Genomic DNA, 16,028 nt, shown 5'->3' with positions numbered 1-16,028 from the left:
ATCTGGTTTAGAAAAACCGTGGGGTTTTTCCCCTGTTTTTCTTGTATTTTGCTTTGGCTTAAAACAGCTCTGCATAGAGTTCCATTTGGGTTCAAGACCACTCTGTTCTCTGGGTCCTAAGTACACTGCAGCTGTGTGCAGTACTGCTGAGATATAAATAGATCTACATCTCTGCAGGTTTTAAAGCTACAAATAAGCTTATTAAAATTGAGACATTGTACATACTGCATTCAGTTCTATTAACGATTATCCTTCCATTCAGGCACTGAATTCAGTTATTCCGTAACACTGCATGGAAAGATGACAGTCAAAGTGATGTCTCTGGATCTAAGCTTTCAGTACATATTTTTCTGAGTAGGAATAGCCACTTTTCAGAAGGCTGTTTGAGAATTAAAAGAATGTATAAAGATTTTTAAGTTGTTTATTTTTTTTCCCATGCATCAAATTCAATTTGGTAAGAAAAGTATTATGTCCAACAGGTGTTGCTGGCACTGGTAGAGGTTTAGCAACTAGATGAACTAGTTAAACTCCCATCATGGTAAATACTGTTCTGTGTTTCAAAACCTGAATAATCATCTGTTTTAATTTCAGTCATCTGATGTAATAGTGATTTCACTTGGAGTCTACCTTTTATGATCCTTTTCTCTCAGATAAACATTAGATTAGTCTCCTGGTGCCTAAATTGATGCAAGTATTTTTAAAGATCTGGAAGAGAAATGGAAATATAAGACTTAGAGAAAACTTTCTTTTAATTTCTCCTTCAATCTCTCTTTTCTAGGATAATAGAGCTTTCTGACTTCTTTGAAATCTTACCAACTTTCCACTACATTTGCATTCTATAACAGATTTATTTATATTTAGCATTTTTCTTTGGCTAGCAAAAGAGGTTATGATGCTGGATTAGTGCTTTATTCATAGTAGGATTTCAGATGAGTCATGGATATATCTCTGCAGCAGCTGTTGCAGACCTTGTAATGCCATTATGTCCTGACTCTGAGTGAGATGTGCATTGAGGTACTATGGTTACCCTCTCAGTAGTGATTTCTACAACACAGAAGCCCTTCAAGAAGATGGGAGACTATCAAATAAATGTTGATGTAGAGCATATCCTGCAGGCATAATGCACACAACAAGCACTTTACAAGTTTTGTGACCTTTTCAGATCTTATATGGAAAAACACTGCAGAAGATGAGGAACATTTACTTGCAGAATTTTGCAGCTGTGACCCGTCAAAAAAGATTCACCTCCTACATCATGGTAAAAAAGAAACCAAAACAAAACATTTCCTAACTCAGTAAAAGAAAAACCGAAACCCAAAACCCCAAAAAAGCCAGTGAAACAAACAAGGGGGAAAAAACCCACAAACTCAAACAACAAAAAATAACCAAACAAAATGCTTCCTTGCTCATAGCAATAAAAAAAAATACAAAACCCAAAAATTTTAAATAAATACCTCTTTGCTGATGATTATAAAAAGTCCTATTTCCTTGCTCACAGTAAAATGTCTCTGCAGACTCACTACAGACAATTAATGTCTCTAAGAGCTTTTAGAGGTCCTGCTGAAAAAGTGCACAATTGTACTACAGAAAGAAATAGATCTCATTTGATACCAGAAATCTGGTCAGGAATTTAGCTGAATGTCTGCAGAGGATTGGAAAGCATCTTATATATTCCAAACACCATTATAAAATTCAGAGTTCTGTGGAAGGGTTATCATAAGCATAGACCCAGGTAATGCTTGACATTTCCAGCTTCAATGCCAAGAACTCTGCTAAGCTTCCACCCTTGAGTGATGCCATCTGCACAGGAATATTAATCCCATATTTACCTCTAAGGTCTTTTATGTTAAAACTGTCACACTCAGCTAAATTCAGATTTAGAGCAGATAACCTGCTACACCTGGGGATAGGTACATGAAGTACAGCCAGTCGTCCTAAGGACCCAGCAAATAACAGCTGTGATCACTTTTTTCTGCCAAGTCATCCAGTCAGGTAGGAGGCATTGCATTGGATTAATGGAAGATACACACCTGGCTTCTTGCATACATTTCTGACATTACACTTGCTAGTCAATGCTCATTTAATTTGATTTTATTCCACTGCCTTTATTTGAGTATATCTGTAGTTAATCTGGTTTGTGAAGATAAAGTAATAGAGGACGTACATATAGAGATCTAATATTAACAAATAATATTTCTGAAAATCTGAAATAGAATGGTTCAAAAGTGCTATGGTATGAAGATACACAAAAAAAAGGGATAGAAGAATGAGCTAAATAATTTTTTACATTGCTGATTACCCAAAAAAGATATTTTTGATGTGTCAAACATCTCAAAGATAAAACATGAATTCTCACTACCTAATACAAAGGGAGGGGCATCTGTCATGTTGCATATTCACTCGCTCTGTATCAGAACCTCCTTCAAAGCTTTTCAGAGATTCCTACCATGCTGCATGTTTTCATTTTGCAATGAACCTAGCACAAGGACATTATTTTGTTGAAAGGTCATACAAATGTTGGCTGAGTACACTCTTAAACAAAACTATTTCATAAATACACATGATTAGAATATTTCATAAGGGCCCAGTGTTGCAAGGTTTTGAGTATATGAGCAATGACTTTATTCCCCAGATTTGTCTGTATTTATCACCTACATAAAAGGAAATAGACATTGTAAATGTCAATTACAAATACATCAGCATAGATCAAAATAATCTTGTGCTATAATGGTAGATATAACCTTTGGGCTACTAGGTATAGGCTAGATATAGTGTGTGTGAACAATTAGATACTGTTCAATTACCTGAAAGTTGCATGTTTTAGTTCCTTACATTGGCTGGTCTAAAGTTCCTGAAACAAGATAAAACAGAACCTTCTTTTTTTTTTAAAATGCATTGCAGCTGCCTTTCTGTCTAGGTAGTTTTATATTCCTCTTCATTCCAATATTGCAGAACTAAATGAATGCTGAAGACAGATTTTATTAGAAAGTGAAATACCATGTCATGAGCATCTAACATAGACTAGGAATAATTACATTCTTCACTTAAGAGTGCCATTCTTTTAATAATTACACGAGAATGCCCTTCTGCTCTCCATCTTTTTTTTAATCGTGCCACATTACCTTACTCCAGAGAAGACAGAAAGAAAATGGGTAGTGCAATAGGTCACATCATTGAGGAATATTACTATATTATAGCATCGTATTATTTGGCGCTGTATCTTTTAGGCAGAAGCAGGTTTTTAGTTTTTTCTACTGACTAGATGGTAACATGATGGGTTTGAAATTACTGGAAAAAAAGATCTGGGCAGTATCCTTGTACTTCTAAGGTTAATAGCAAAAAGAACTGTCAAGTTTACCATGTCTAGGATTTAATTCTGAGGGTTTTTTTTTACTGAAGGACGTGGAATATACCAGAAGAAATTTTTCACAAAAGCATATGAAAACAAAACTTCTTTGGGAAGTTGGGAAAAGTGGCTTGTGACCAAAGTCTAAATTGAGCAGGGCTTCACGTGAGCATTAATGCCTGTAAGGTTCAACAGGCAGCCAGGATACTGTGACTTTCAACTTAGGACAACCTGACTCTGTAACCCTTTAGATTTTAAAAGGCATTCTAGAGCCAAAGATAAGAAAATAATAATGCATGTTATTTTCAGTTTTCATTAAAAATGTTAGATTTCAATCTAAACTATCTGATATCTTTAACGTCAAAGTTATTTTTTTACAGGCAGACATTGTCCTGGAATGGCTTGATGAAGCGTGCCATCAACATCATGCAAATTCTGACACTCTTGAGTTTCAAATCTTACCTTTCATAAGAATTGGACATTTGGTCATTACCCACAGCCCAAGAGCTGAAACTCTTAACCAAGGACCAGGACAAGTACCCACCCCAATGTCAAATACAAGACATTTGCCCATGAGTGTGTAAGAAAGCAGGAGCTTCTTGATGTCCTAAAAGAGGTGTACTTTGGTAGCCTAAGACACTTTACTCATTATTTTAACTTCTGTTTCTTCCTTTGCCTTGCACAATGTTCCATTACTCCTTCCCTATGTACAACTATTTCCTGACTCCAGCCCTCAGTGCTGCAATCACCCCTTATCCTCCTTGGCATGCAATTGTCTCCAAAAGTGACACTGGAAAACCCTGGAAGTTCAATTTTTTTAGTTGCTCAATGTTAATCTAATACATTCTCTCCAGATCTTGGAAAGACACTGTGAAAAGCTAGTACAGAGGAGAATCCTGCTCTGTCCTTCAAGTCTGAGCAAATGGTGTAACCTTCAGAGATTTGGCTGTCAAATACTGCCTGCACTGAGAATCTGCAAGCTCAGATGTTTGGAGTCATGACTCGCCCAATTTCAAGTTGACTTTATTCTCAGCCTCTTTTCAGCAATGTCATAAAAAGCTCCTCTAACAATTAGGCAGTTCAGCTGCACATCTGCAAAGGTTTTGCAGTTTCTCAAGAAAACAATCACTTAAAATTTAACATAGGAGTCCCTCACCGCACCATTTTCTCTCTCCCAAAAGGCTGGCTGCTCATATTTGGGTGCAGTGAAATCAGGAAAAGACAAGGCACAGAGATCAGTTTCCAATCTCAAATTTGCTACACTGCAGGACAGCACTACACTTGTACTGCCCTACTACTACAGAGGGTGACACCTGCTCACTTTCCTCAAAACATGGAGCTGACTCATGCACTATATTGCTTTGTTTAATGGATTTTTTATGAGTGGATTTCAGTTTGATAATAAGCGCTTTACTCATATTTGAATATTCCTACTATCATAGGTCTTTGCAATCTCTAGCTATATACTAGGATAGATACTTAAATCTCTTATCAGTGCTTTCTGTAACTGGCTAACTGTAAAACTGAAAGCATTTATTTTGATAGAGGTTCTCCTTATTCCCTCTCCCCTCAGAAACATGTATTGATTTGGATATGAGTATTTTAAGAGTGTTTTTTGGAAAAGTATCCCAGCTGTTTCTATTTAAACTTCAGCAGCCTTCCTCACCATCCTGTTATTCCATATGCAGTGTTACAACCTCTTTAAAATTGGAAGTATTAAAGCCAGCATAAAATCCACTGCTGAGGAAAACAGCAGTGAATTCCACTATTTTTATCAACATAAAATTATATAACTTTAATTTGCACTGATTTCTTAAAGTGAAAGTAATCACTGAAGAGAAGAATTAAGTGGTCATGCTGTGTAATTAAGACCTGTGTGTGCCACCAGTTATTACCCTTTTAGCATTTTCTTATATGATTCACCCTCACAGAAGAAACCAATCTAGTATAAACATCTGCATTTCGTTTCTCTTCTGTGGTTTTAATCTAGTATTTGCATAAGCATGTGATCAGCCACAGAGGCCATCTGGCTGGCCACACTCTCCCTGATCCATTTTCTTTATGTGCCAGCAGTGCTTGCTCCTGTGCCATCTTCCTCGTGGATAAATCCGCTCGCTGCAACACTACACCCAAACTACCAGCACGACTGTTTCAGTTTCTGTCTGCTCAGCAATCAGTACTTCTGTGTTTGCCACAGCTCCACAAACAGCAATGCCTGCAGAATGCTTCAACAGCCTTGAACCCACTGCAAAGCCAAGTAGTCTCACAGGAGTTCAAATCTTTGTCTTACTGGTTTCATTTTTATCTCAAGCATGATGAATTTCCCCTTATTTTCTACAGCTGTGACTATCACGAGAGTCACATACAGACCTCGACTTTCATGTTCCCATTTAACTCTCTGCTCTTGTATGACTGCTCTTCCTGTTTACATGTTCCTGTGGGTCCAGCAGATAGGGGCTGGCAGTCCTGTAAGAAACTGTCTCTACTGTGAACCCATATTTACGACTTAAGATCATGAAAACTCAAGATGATGATCATTTCAGCCCAGCCTTGCATGGTCTTGAACACCTGCAGAGAGTCCTTGACAAACTGGGCCATCACCCACCATTTCAAAGTATTGACTGGGCTGTCATCACCCAAATTAAGTTCAACATGGAAAGTGCCAGACTTTGTAACTGGAATGGGGTAACTTTTGGTGTACAGACAGACTGGGGAATGAGATGCTGGAGAGCAGTGCCACAGGAAGAGACCTGGGTGTCCTGGTCAACAGAAAGTTAAACATGAGCCAGCACTGACCTTGGAGCCAGGAGGGACAACCCTGTCCTGGAGGCATCAGGCACAGCATGGCCAGCAGGGCAAGGGAGGGGATTGTCCCACTCTGCTCTGCACTGGGGCAGCCTCACCGCAAGTCCTGTGCTCAACTTTGGTCAATATAAGAAAGACATTAAAATATTAGGGAGTATCCAAAGGAGAGTAACTGAGATGGTGAAGGGCCTTGAGCAGAAGCCATATGAACAGCAGCTGAGGCCACTTGGACTGTCCAGCCTGGAGGAGACGCATGGGAAACCTCCCAGGACCCAAGGGAATGGCAGTTGTATTAGGGGAGATTTAGGTTGGATATTAGAAAAAGGTTTTTCAGCTGGGCAGTGGAACAGGCTTTCCAGAGAAGTGGTCACAGTACCAAGCCTTACAAAGTTCAAGAAGCATTTGAACAATGCTTTCAGGCACATGATGTGACTCTTGGGGAGGGAGAGCCAGAAATTGGACTCATTAATCTTTGTGGGTCCCTTCCAACTCAACTTACTCTCTGATTCTATGATTCTGTGACTTCCTCTGAAAGGCTAAGCACTGTTCTTAGCATTACTGAGGCCAGGACCTCACTGTAATAGGGGTGACATTATTCATGTTAATATCAAAAGAGAATAGTAAGGGATCTTAAGGATATTGTTGTTCCAGACCCCCTGCCATGGGCAGGGAATCTTCCACTAAACCAGGTTGCTCAGAGCCTAATCCGATCTGATCTTAACCACCTCCAGGGATGAAGAGTCCACAACCTCCCTGGGCATCCTATTCCAGAGCTTTACCATCATTACAGAAAATAATTTCTTCCTCATATCTAAACTAAACCTACTCTCTTGACTAAGGCCAATGGCTTCCAAAGTTGAGAATTTGGAAGTCATGTGTCGTGTGACAACTCCTAAAGAAGTATATGGCACAATGAAGACAGCAGAGGTCTCCAGAGATCTCTTCCTACATAACCTCTCTCTCTGTCTATATCCATCTCTCATTCTTGCAAATTGAGTTCTAGCAGAATTTCTTTTGGGAAAAGAGTAACTTCCCTCCACATGTAAAAAAGAAGATATGAAAGAAAAGGATAATGAGGTAGATTTCAATAAATACTGATACACTTACTTTATTGACCAAAAGGAATGCTTCTGATGGCACATCTAATAGTGTCTGTACTGTCTTTGCAAGGCCAAGCTACAAAACAGACTAAGAACTGACCACAGCTGTATTGCACCACAATTGCAGACATCTGTTGGTTGACTGCTGTCCCAGTCTGGTGGTTCAAACCCTGGTTTTCTCTGAAGCAGCTGAAGAGAGATTGCTGGAGACGGTTTTCTCTTTTTCCAAGGACTGTTTATTGTTTCATATCTCAGGCACCTTTTGCCTGGCCAGCAGCAGTCTGCTCAGCCTGGCATCCATGGTGGAATCTGCCTGGTCAAGGCAGGGCTTATCTTACATAGTTTGTAATACATATTACATGTTTACAAATTTTTCCCAATACAATACAATTTTATTAAATGGTCCAGCCCTGACCCCATCCAATGCAAAAGTGCCAACATGTCACCCAATATGGATGACAGGGAGAAGAAGGAGGAAAAGGTGTCCACCCCCCAAATTCTCCATCTTGGCCACATGTCCCTTTTCATAAACATTCCCAAAAGTCTATTTATCTACATTCTAACAATCTAATTTACACTTCACTAATTTTGGTAGCTTGTTTCCATTCTCCTTGTGCTGACAACTTTCCCCAGGGGTTAGAATTCAGAACCTGTGACACCAGGGTCTCGCTCAGAGGTCTTTGAGACCTTTGCCAGGGGGGTTTTGAGACCCCCAAGGAGGCCAGGGGTATGCCCTGGGCTCCCACAGACTGCTTCCAACTACCACAATTCCTTTTAGCATGTGAGAGCACAACTTTTCAGGAACTTGTAAGTCTGATGTGGGACAAATGATGCTGCCACACAGTGTTATAGGATGCACACCAGAGAAGATGTTCTGGCAGACTTCCACTGCAAGCAACCATGAGTTGGGTTTTATGCTATGGAATTACATATACATGAGTATTTTTTTCCTTCAGTGCCCTGAATGTGAATCAAAAAGAGTATAAAGAGAATTTTAATAAATGATGTTTAGGCTCAGGTATGGAGCTTGATCTACAAAGAACAGGATATACAGATGTAGCATCTATTTGTTATACTCTGGATCTGCTTTGTTTCTGTTTGTCTGGGGTTTTCTTGCTTTCCTAGGATTTGTTTATGCACTCAGGCACTGTTACAGCAGCTGAGGGACAAACTAACAGGAATACCTTCACAAGTGTCTATAAATCAGTCTAGAGATTGAATTATTTAATGTCTTTTGTGGCATGTTCTATATGTCTAAATATCTCCTTCAGGGGGTTGAAGTTTCTTTTATTAACATGTCTTGCCTCAGGGCAGGAGAAGTTTTGTATTTCATAATCCTAAAGGGTATGCTCAATATACATTTACACAATCTTGTATGAAACAAGCACATTCTATAATAAAAATTTCACAGATGTAACATGTAGGCAAACAGAAGATTTGCTGTTTTCTTTTAAACCACCAAAATAACTGTCAGAAATTTCACTAGAAAGATTTGAAATATCAACAAAGAAAACAGACATTGTTTAAAAACTTGCTTTGTAGATATATTTATCTGAGAAGATTAAAACCCTAACATGAGAAATCCCAAAGTTTAGAAAATAATGAGCTAACATGTAATTTTGTAAATAAAACTTATTACCATTTTAATGTTTCAGGAAGAAATTTAAAGCACTTAATCTGATCTGCTTATAAAATAGTTAGCAGAAGCTTATGCTTAGACATATGCACAATGGATTTAAAAATTCATACACAAAGCCTGTATTACCTTTCCAGAGGGTCAAAGCAAGCAAACAAAGAAAAAATATGCTATTCCTCCATTGAGCACAGAACTAGTTGTCTTCAGCAATACCATACATAGCCTGCTAGTAAATTAGACTCATCTGTGCTAAAATGGTTGCTTCCCCACACCTTTTTAAATTTTAGATGAAGTTCCTTATAAAATTTCATTAGACACTTCCCATGCTATGGGAGTATCTTGTATATTCAATTACAAGAGTAATGGTTCAAAATTATCAGAGTTTGAGATTGATTGAACAGCCACAGGTTGCTGTACTATCCTATGAAGCAGAAAAAGCCATATACCAGAAATTCTTCCCACAAAGCTCTGGAAAAGAAGCAAAAGTTACAGTATTAATTTTCCCTTCCATTACTGTAAGAAACCTGGCCACTTGTTTTCTCTCAATATATCACAAAGGGAAATTCCACCCTGAAAATTCATATGAAATAATAGCATTAATAGCATGAATTAATAGCATTAATAGCTAATTAATAGCAAGACTAAAATTTTTTCTATGTCAAGTTTGTGAAAATTCAAGTCTGCAGGCTTAATTTATCCTGCTTTATATATGCAGTCATTTTATCTAGAGTATTTATTGTTCTGGTAGGCTACTATAGTGCATAGTTAGAGCACCAGAAAGAATGGAACCATCTATATTTTCTAATAAAGTAAGTGTTTATACCACTTGCAAGATCAGATCTGAGTTGGGTTAAGTAGTCTATACCCCTGAAAGCCAATAGAGATGAAATGGTGTTATAAGACTGGATCATCATAGCTCAGTAAAATCACAAACTATGGAATAGTTTGGAATAGTGGAGGTGACATTTTTGACATATATATAAACGTGCACCCTTTCACAATTTTCTTTTACTAGCTCAACATTTCAGCTGTCATTGCAAGACATTTTACATCTGAAATAATTTATTCTTCTCAAGAATATGCAATTTTTCTGCATATATTTTTAAAATGAGGTTTCAATTGCCTTTGTCCCAAAAGGTAGTGCATGCTAATAAATTAATGCTAATACATTTCTATCTGTCCCGCCAGAGCTTCCACATATTTCAAAATACACATTGAAACTGAAAAATCAAGAGTGTCATCTAATCTTTAAAGCATATTGTTTAATTTATAGCATGTTGGAAAGCAGACTGAGTTGCTTCTGTTTTGCAGTCCTGTCATGTACATTCCAAAGAAGTGATGATCCAAAGCTAAATATTGGATTCCTTATATATAGAGCAGATTTTCAAGTGCACAAACTAACTATACTCTCAGCTTAAAAAGCTGCAGAAGCCTTTTCTGACCTACTCATATTAAAACAAGAAGTGTGTCATGTGGAGATGGAAACAACTTGAGTAACACAGATTCCATTTACGTCGAGAAGTGAAAGGATGGAGCTCATACAGTTGTCTTCCAAAGGAAAGAAATAAATACAAGGGTCAGTTGGTTCTGCTGGCAGATCTTGTGGGGGAAATGTAAAAGAAAAAAAAAAACACTAGTGTGCTTCTCCTGGAGTAATGCTGCAAGTGGATGGGGACTGTTAGGAAATACAGTGGCTGAGTTGCATTCATTTGGATGACGTCTGGATGAACTGTCTCTTGTATAACTAAATGGTTAAACGTGTTTATCTTACCACTGAGAATAAAACCTGGCAAAATGAAGAATTTCTTACGTGATGGCAATACTTAAAAAACCTTACTCATTCTTTCAAATATTACTTATGCTGTAACTTAAAAAAGGGATTTTTCCTTTTAAAAGACTATTAAGGTTTCATAGTAATCAGGGTACACTAAAGTATATCAAGAATAAAGCTAGTAATTTTGTTGCTGGGCTTTTTGTGAGATCGCTAGTGGCCCTATTTGTAAAATAATTATTCATAATTTTAAATAACATTTGGCAGCATTGTTATAATATCTTCTGTTCTCAAGAGAGTACACTTCCAGCTGCCCAAAGGTATCAGCAATAAGCACCACTTGCCAGGGATATTATGGCCAAAAAACCCAGTTTAGACACAAAATAGCATCCAAATGTGGATTTAAGTGACAATCCTATTTGTCACCATCCCTGCAGTAATCTGGGGGGAAATGGATGTTGACTGGCACATATATCGATTTATAGTGAATTTCACAATTTCATTGCAGCCTTTTAACAATAGTTAAAGCTGCTAGAAGTAGCTAATCACTACTCCCACCCCCTTCAAGATCCTTTCACAAAAAGGCCCTATTTATGCTGGGAGGTGTATATATGGGAATATATGTAAGGTGTAAAAAAAGTAATTTGCACCAGCCAAGAGTGCCCACAGCTGACTGACCCACACTGGGTATTTCTTGGATCTGGATGAGCAATGCATGCTGTTTCCAGGCATTTTGTTTTTTACCAGAAAAATGCATGAAGAGACATCTTTTTACAATCCTTGTTTCTGGTTCAGAAAAAAAAAAACACCCCAAAACCCACAAAAACACAAACAACCCACACAGATTGCTGCATAGGACGATGCAGAAGAGCATTCTCTTTTGAAGGACACTCTCAAGCAGGTTTTCTGGCCTGTGACTTGAAATAAACCCACAGTATTTATTTTCTAATGCAGTCTTCTCTGAAGCAAAGTATTCCTCTTCCTTGATATCTGAGCTCAGCATTTGAGAAAAACAAATTCTTGGTTCACTTTCTTCCATGAATGAAGCACTGCTTCATAGAATCATAAAACCATTAATGCTGAAAAAGACCTCTACAACCACGGAGTCCAACCATTAATGTAATACTGCCAGGTCCATTGGTAAATCCTAAGCACCAACAACATCTACATGTTTTGCTTGATCCATTTACAGAGATTAAATTTATATAACTGTATCAAATATCCACTCTGTTGCAGTCAAGAAAGACTACATATATATCTTTTATTTTCTTATAGTGGGTCTGTATGTAGTGAAAACAGCAGCAATCCTACATCTGTAATCTGTGTTATGTGTGTTATGTACTTTCTGGAGGACACAATGGTGGCTTTTAGTGGACACGTCAGCCTCAAATCCTCTCAAGATTCATGGGACAATAGTAGCTTTATTCCATTTCATAACTTCCATCATCCTCTAGGCAGTCAGTATGCTTTATGCCTGACTGAAGCAGATGCACGACATAATCATGCCAAGTAGACCTGCCTCCCAATCCCATCACCTTTCCCATTTTGTTGTGCATCCTGTTTCCACTGTGGCTGTTTTTCACTGTGGCGGATAGGGGCAGCGTGCCGCAGGCGCACTGCTCAGCCTGTTGCAGCCACCCCAGTGTCGCGCTCACTGTCACCAAGGGAAGCTGCTGCTGCTGCTGCTGCTGCTGCTGTCCCAGGCTGGGACCTCCTTTCCAACAGCCCACACAGGAGCGGCGCTTGGATTCACACTGACTCACGCCTGTCAAACTGCGGCATCCTGCCTGAGATTAAAAATAAAAAGCCGGGCCAGAGTTTGAAGCCTGTCAAACGGAGCGTGGCACCAACACGCTCCTCGCCTGAATGAGGGCCGTGAAACACCGTTTCAAATTCCCTCTCCGCACGAACGCCTCCCGGCCCCCGCGGCGCCCCTCGCCCAGCGGTGACGGAGTCCGCTCCGCACACAATCACAGCTCTGCCGGCTCGCCATCGGGCCTGCTGCCCTCCGGCCCCTGGCAAGGCCGGCGGGCCGCACACGCGTGGCGGGCCCCGCTCACCCCGCCTGGCCCCGGCCCCGGCCCGGAGACAGCGGCCGACCTTGCCCGGGGCTTCCCCCGCCCGCCCCCAGCGCCGGGCAGCGGCCCAGGGCTGGCGCGTTCCATTCCCCCCGCGCCACGGGGTGGGGGGCGCATCGGGAGCCCTGCGCTCGCTCCAGGGGCGGACACACACCGCCGGAGTGCCCGTGCCTGGTTAGGCGCAGTCACCCGACAAGCCCGAGCTCGGGTGAACGGGAGATGGCGGCGGGACGCCTCGGGACAGGCAGGCGCGGAGGGGGAGGGCGGAGTTGGTAGGTTCCAGAGGGGGCCGGCGAGAGCGGAGCGCGGGCGCCGCGGCTGTCAGTGAGCAGCGGCGCCGCTAGCGGGGAGAGCTGCAGCCGGGGACAGCCACAGCCGGGAACAGCCGCTGCCTCCCGTTGCCGGAGCCGTCGCCGTCGGGACCCGCCGCCCTCGCCCCGGGCCCCGCGGCGGCGCGGGGCGCGCTGCGGAGCGCGGCAGGTGCAGGGCGCGCCGTTGGAGGGAGGCGGCCGCGCCACCGCCCCGGCGATGCCGACGGTGCAGAAAACGGTGTCCGAGATCCGCTCCCGCGCAGAGGGTAAGAGCCGCCCGCCTCTCCGCTCGGGCAGGGAGCGGCGGGGCAGCCCGGCCGCCGCCTGGCCGGGAGGGGGCGGTGGGAGCCGCTGTGGCTCCTGCCGTGCCGTGCGCCCCCGGCGGGGCTGCGGCGGCACCGACCCCTGCTGGGGCGTGAGCGGCGGGGCGTTCTCGGGGAGGCGTCGTGTTTATGGCTGGGGGTGTCCGGTTTTTGCCGCGCCGCGTTTGCCCCTCTGCGATGGCTGCGGTGGTTTCGTTTTCCCCGCGGCGTGGGGCTGCTCGGCCGCCGGCCCCAAGCGGCAGCGGGGGCTCGTGGCCTGGGGTCCTCGGCCCGGGAATAAGCCGGAATCCCTCTTTTGTGTGTAGCATCATCATCGGAAATAAGCGTTTCTGATGCAAGGCTTGTGCCAGGAAGCTTCGGACGCTGCTGAGGTCTCGTGCCTAAGTGCATTTGTTTAACCTCGGGTCAGGTGTCAGCAGCTGCCTTGTGAAAAGAATCACTGCAGTGGAATTGCATTACTACAAGATTTATTGCATGCCAGAGTAAAATTTGAAATTGGGGATCCCAAAAGAGCAGTATATTGAGACAGCCTGTGATTTTTGGTTGCTGTAGGTAACAACAGTGTCCTGGTAATAGCATAAGAAGTATTGAAGCACATATGAGGGATTTATCCCCTTGTCTGAAAGTTTCCTAGCTTAAATCATATGTCCAGTTGATTTTTAATTTTTTTCTTTTTTGCTTTCTTTTCCTTTGCTTGGTATAGGGAAGCAGAAACTTCCTCCCTGTGTCTTTCTTCCTTTTTCCAAACGAAGAATATTTTATTTAATTTTTGTGCAAGAAAAAGCACAAAGAAACATAGATTAGATGTGGGCTGTTAGATTGATGCTCTTTTCCAGTTTCACCATGTTATATGCCTTCCTCCATCAAAAGAAGGTTCACAGGAGTCTGGCTCTGCCTCTGCCTAGGAAATGGTAGTGGCAAAGAAACAGAAGAATGCGTCTTTCTAAGAAGAAAGGGAGAAAGTGACTCCTTTCAGAAACATTTCTGAAATGTGTTTACAACCAGACCAGCAATCCTATATACTCACAGTGATTAGTAGATGCATATAATGAGACTAGTTAAATGTCCAATTTTTCAGTGCTTAATTTCAGTTCTTTTCCACTTACTCTTGTTCCAGACAATTGGTTTTCACTGCAAGCTGAGTGTTGCATAAATAAATTGGGAGAATTGATGTTCTATTTAAAATTATCTAGTTACAGAACTCTTAATGGTTATTAACTGAATAAATGTGGTGTGCTTTAAAGGTAACTGGCTATCTAAGATTTACAATAGCAGTAAAAGGAAAAAAATAAGAGTATATTTCAAGGTTGAATGACTGTGAAGCAGTTAAATACTGTGTTTAAGAAGCTTACCAAAACCACTTCTTTTGCAACTGACAATAGGTATAAAACATCTTTTAAGAAACGTAACTTTTGCAAAATGACATGGTAGTTTTTTCATGACACCAGTGGAATTGATTCTATATGATCTTAACTGTACTTTATATATAGTACTACTCAAATTTGAAATCTGTTACTGTTTTCATAGTCTTATATTAATGTGAAACTTACTAGTTAATTTGATCTATACTCTATACTCTTTGTTTAGGTATAACTCACAATGAAACTAACATCAATTAGTCTCTTTTTTTTTTTTCTTTGAGATGAGCACTTCCAAGTCCAGTTAGTCCATACATTTAGAATACATAGTTGGCATTTCTAAACAGCTCTTTTTGAATGCCACTGTTTTCTGAAATAGGGAACTCCAGCACTCTTCCATGTGGGTCTCAGTATTTTTCAGGGACATAAAGGAGCTGGCAAACCCTGGTTCTGGCAATCACCCAAGTCTCTTGGATAAGCACTATGCCAAATGATGATAAGGCTGCTTTCAGAGAACTCCACCAAAGCCTTACCTCCCGTGCAGAGTTGTTACTGGCAGGATCCCTCTGTGTTCTTGGAACACTAGTAATACTGTAATCACAAAGAGCAGCTTCCAGGTCTTCTGTCATGGTGTGTATCACTCCTTAGCCTAAGACTTGTGGGGGTCTGACAGACAGTATTACTTCCCTTATTCTAGAATTTTTGTATTATGTCTTTGGGTTTAAAATCTCACTTTTCTCTCCTGTCACTGCAGCAATTAATTTCTGCTTCAGCGATCTTTTCCATGGATTATGAGCTACCTTACCAGGCTGGACTGTCTTGGATACCATCTCAGAAAGAACTAAGCTCTCTCACACATAAACAGAAAGTGATAGTGTTATTAGAAAAAATCAACTGTTGTGCTCACATGAAACAAACTGAATCAGAACTGTCAGAATGATGTGCACGTGTGTAGCATTCCAAGAAGTGGTCAACAGTTGCACAGAAGAATTAACACTACTGTCTGTAAATTATTGCAAAATAAAAATTGTGGGTGTTTTAGGGTTTGTAAGCCAATATGTTACCTGCATAGAGAAATTAATTTGAACTAAAAGAAACAACTGATTTTGTGACATTTTTCCAAACCTCTGCAAGTTCTTCATGGCTGATGGAGGATAGCTGCGCATGCTTATAACCCATGTGTTCTGGTTTGAAGGACAGGTATCTGCTGACAAAGGCAGAAGTTTCCCTTGAAATAAAGACTTTAATTCCACTCCCCCCAAATATTATAATTGTTTGAATCAAGGACTCTGAGGAAGGG

The 16,028-nt window shown here is 41.1% G+C and overlaps 1 protein-coding gene across 2 annotated transcripts in view; it reads left to right on the top strand.

Annotated features, from left to right (window-relative positions):
• The first annotated feature begins 13,058 nt into the window (after positions 1 to 13,058).
• The window catches only part of ATP8A1 (ATPase phospholipid transporting 8A1), a 98,757-nt gene continuing 95,787 nt past the window's right edge, over positions 13,059 to 16,028 (top strand). The window contains exon 1 of one of the 2 annotated variants that reach the window (XM_079306883.1): positions 13,059 to 13,313. In XM_079306883.1, the coding sequence (XP_079163009.1) occupies positions 13,265 to 13,313 (49 nt within the window). In that variant the 5' untranslated portion in view covers positions 13,059 to 13,264. The remainder of the gene's footprint in view (positions 13,314 to 16,028) is intronic. The other variant, XM_079306882.1, reaches the window with a different exon arrangement.

This window comes from Erithacus rubecula (genome assembly GCF_903797595.1).
Source record: "Erithacus rubecula genome assembly, chromosome: 5".
NCBI classification, from domain to species: domain Eukaryota; kingdom Metazoa; phylum Chordata; class Aves; order Passeriformes; family Muscicapidae; genus Erithacus; species Erithacus rubecula.
This window is presented reverse-complemented; position numbering and strand designations above follow the sequence as displayed.